This window comes from Octopus bimaculoides, chromosome 7 (genome assembly GCF_001194135.2).
Source record: "Octopus bimaculoides isolate UCB-OBI-ISO-001 chromosome 7, ASM119413v2, whole genome shotgun sequence".
Taxonomy (NCBI): domain Eukaryota; kingdom Metazoa; phylum Mollusca; class Cephalopoda; order Octopoda; family Octopodidae; genus Octopus; species Octopus bimaculoides.
Genome location: NC_068987.1, coordinates 104,228,288 through 104,232,333, shown reverse-complemented (window position 1 = coordinate 104,232,333; position 4,046 = coordinate 104,228,288). Strand labels below are relative to the sequence as shown.

Here is a 4,046-nt window from a genome sequence, read left to right as displayed (position 1 = left end):
TACACTCTCTGAGTGGTTGGTGTTAGGAAGGGCATCCAGCTGTAGAAACTCTGCCAAATTAGATTGGAGCCTGGTGTTGCCATCCGGTTTCACCAGTCCTCAGTCAAATCGTCCAACCCATGCTAGCATGGAAAGTGGACGTTAAACGATGATGATGATGATGATATATACGACAGGCTTCTTTCAGTTTCCTTCTACCAAATCCACTCATAAGGCTTTGGTCGGCCCGGGGCTATAGTAGAAGACACTTGCCCAAGGTGCCACGCAGTGGGACTGAACCCGGAACCATGTGGTTGGTAAGCAAGCTACTTACCACACAGCCACTCCTGCGCCTAAAATTAAAATACTTTTTTTTTTTCATGTTTTTATATTCAATATTTCTGGTTTGTACAGTATATAGTATTTTACAAACAGCCTCTTTCTCTTACATTTTATCAATAACTTTCTACTTTTCTTTCAAACATTTTGATCTGTTACTAACTTTCAGATTATTTTTTTTTTATTTTGCTTTGTCATTTTCTGCACTTGTTTATTTTAGAGTTCCATGATTTTAGTTCAGATAAGAAGGACTGTAATTTCCAGTCCTTACTCTCACCAAACATTTTCCAAGGAACAACAAGGTAAAGATAATTTCATTTGAGTATTTTTCATTTCATTGGAAAATTTCTAAGTAGCTCCTATCATTTTCTTTTTTAAATCTTTTCCTTGTATCAGTCATTGGACTGTAGTTGTGCTGGGGTATAGTCTTGAAGGGTTTAACTGAACAGATCAACTTCTGCACTTATTCTTAAGCCTAATACTTATTCTGCCAGTCTCTTTTTGCCAAACAACTAAGTTACAGGGATGTAAACAAACAAATACCAGTTGTCAAGCCTCAAGCAGTGGTGGGTTGACAAACACAAAGACGCACACACACACACACACACACACACACACACACACACACACACACACACACACACACACACACACACACACACACACACATATGTCATGAGCTTCTTTCATTTTCCATCTACTAAATCCACTCACATGGCTCTGTTCAGCCTAGGGCCATAGTAGAAGACACTTGCCCAAGAGATCATGGATTGAACTTAAAACCATGTGGTTGAGAAGCAAACTTCCTACCACACAGCAGAGCCCTAAAATTTGATATACTTTTTTTTTTTTTACATGATTTCCTTCAAACAATTTGTGTGGTTAATAATTGTTTTGATTTTAACAACCGGCTTCTCTGAGTGTTTCGATTGGCTGAGAGAATATTCTCAAAAGATTTATCGTTGTTTTTATCATTAATTTAATGCAATGTTTGAGCAAGACAGGATTTGAAAAGCTTCCAACTGTATTAGTTTTGTTTTGGAGAAGTGAACAAAAAGAATAGTGTCTGTTCTACGCACCAGCTTATTTTGAACAGCCTTCTTTTCAGCTAATACAAACTTTATTCATAGGAAGAAAAAAATGTAACCACAACAGTACATCCTGACTATAACAAAGAACGTGATTTAAAAGCATTATGCACCATACAAATGCTAAACTGTGCATGCTCTGACAGCCACTATCCAGTATTGAATGACAGTTTGTGGATAAGCCTCGTCCAATCTCCTCCTCGTATCCCATTATCTCCACTCCATCTATCGTCTTTTTTCACTGCACCTCTCCCTCGATACCATTTTGTTTTTGTTGTTACCTGGAACCATTTCACTTGTTAACACTTCTTTATCCATTAACACTTTTCTCTTCACCCACCCCACTAATTACCATATTACCTCTCCTCACACACTACACCTGCTTCTCTCGCGCTCCATTCCTGCAGTCTACCCAACCCACATATCATTTCTGTCATCCTCCCCTGTTAATTAACTGTATCATAATTACTATCCTGCTTCTGTTCTACCTCACCCCCTGCTCTTTACTCTTCTGCATCCTTCTGTCATCCTCCTCTTATCCGCCCTTCAACTCTACCCAATCTTTACAGGTGTTACCTACCTCCCTTCCTCTCCCCCTTATACTCATGCAAACCACCACTCACCCACCCATTTACACTTCTAGTTATTCTGTCTCCACTCACTTCTGTTCACTTCATACCTTGTGGGGCCTCCTGGATACCGCATTACCATTATTTATCTCTTCGTAGCTTCACTGCAAGAACCTACTCCTCTCACCCCCGCACCTTCTCTTATACTTTAACCCACTCATCTCCTAGCATAAACTCACACACCCCTCAAGATCTGTAATCTGGTGAGTCGCATGGCAGAAAAGCACCCAGTATGCACAATAAAATGGTTGGTGTTAGGAAGAGCATTCAGCTGTAGAACTCATGTGCAAAAAGGTAAGGTAGAGGTTACCTTCTCGAGTCACATTGACTCATAATGGCTGGTTTCCTGGTTTCCATGGCACGTAATTTCCCTACCTAGACAGAACGCTGATCCATCGCAGGATTACTCATTTTTGCCAGCTGAGTGGTCTGGAGCAACATGGAATGAAGTGTTCTGCTCAAGAACACAACACGTCACCTGGTCCAGGAAACGAAACTACAATCTTACAATCGTGAGTCCAACACCCTAACCACTAAGCCACTTGCCTCCACCTCATTTAAAAGCAGACTCTGAAGCACAGTTCATTCCTTGGACCCATCAGATCCTAGCAAACCATCCAACCCATTTCAGTATGGACATTGAATGTTGATGATCATCTGTCTTTTACTTGTCTCAGTCATTAGATTGTAGCCATGCTAGGGCATTGTCTTGAAGAACTTTTAGTTGAACGAAATCAGCCCCAGTACTTTTTTTTTTAAACCTGGTACTCATTCTATCAGCTCTCTTTTACCAAAAGGCTAAGTTTTGGGAGTGTAAACACACCAACACTCGTTGTCAAGTGGTGGTGAGGGACAAACACTCACACATGCGCACACACGCACACACACACACATACATATCTGTATGCGTGTGTGTGTGTGTGCTTGCCACATAAAAACCACTGGTGCTGGTGCCACTTAAAAAGCATCCAGTACACTTTATGGAGTGGTTGGTATTAGGAAGGGCATCCAGTTGTAAAAACCAAGCCAAAACATACTATAGAACCTGGTGCAGCCCCTGGCCATGCCAGTTCCTGTGTAGCTATCCAATCCACGCCAGCATAGAAAATGGATGTTAGATGATGATGATGATATATACAATGGGCTTCTTTCAGTTTCTGTCCATCAAATCCACTCACAAGGCTTTGGTTGGTCCAAGGCTATAGTAGAAGACACTCACCCAAGGTGTCACACAGTGAGACTGTTTCCCACACCATGTTATTAGGAAACAAGCTTCTTACCACACAGCCACACCTACACCTGATGATGACTTCAGCTTCGAGTATTTATATATATATAAATTAGCATGGACTACTGAGCACATTTTATGAAAATGAGACTACCATACACACATAAAAAAAACAAAAAATAGTTAAAATATCTTCTTAGTATATAATAGTTCAACTAATAGTCCTCTTGCATTCTGGTGTGTATTGGAGCGTTTGAGTGACATTAGACCCCAATAAATACCCATAAATTAAATGCATCTATCTGGGCCACGATCGTGGTCTGTCAACCTGTGCCTGATGGCCACAATCATGGCCCATCGTGCTTTATGTGTTAAGTACATTGACTACCTCTCTACTATTCAGTTTTCATGCAACAGGTATGCCTTGGTATTTTTCTATAGTTGTACTTTAAATAACACAAAGCTTCTTTCATTACTAGTAAAATAATAGTAATTAAGTTATTAAACATGCTAAAAATTATGAAAAGCTCTACATGAAATTTTTTTCTTGATTAGAATTATTTAAATTACCTTCATCATCATCATCATCATCGTTTAACGTCCGCTTTCCATGCTAGCATGGGTTGGACGATTTGACTGAGGACTGGTGAAACCGGATGGCAACACCAGGCTCCAGTCTGATTTGGCAGAGTTTCTACAGCTGGATGCCCTTCCTAACGCCAACCACTCAGAGAGTGTAGTGGGTGCTTTTACGTGTCACCCGCACGAAAACGGCCACGCTCG

At 40.6% G+C, this 4,046-nt stretch overlaps 1 protein-coding gene across 1 annotated transcript in view; it reads left to right on the top strand.

The window, feature by feature from the left end:
- LOC106876073 (breast cancer type 2 susceptibility protein) overlaps positions 1-4,046 on the top strand; it is a 123,461-nt gene that overhangs the window by 20,084 nt on the left and 99,331 nt on the right. Inside the window, exon 4 of the mRNA XM_014924478.2 lies at positions 539-620. Coding sequence (XP_014779964.1) covers positions 539-620 — 82 coding nt within the window. The remainder of the gene's footprint in view (positions 1-538; positions 621-4,046) is intronic.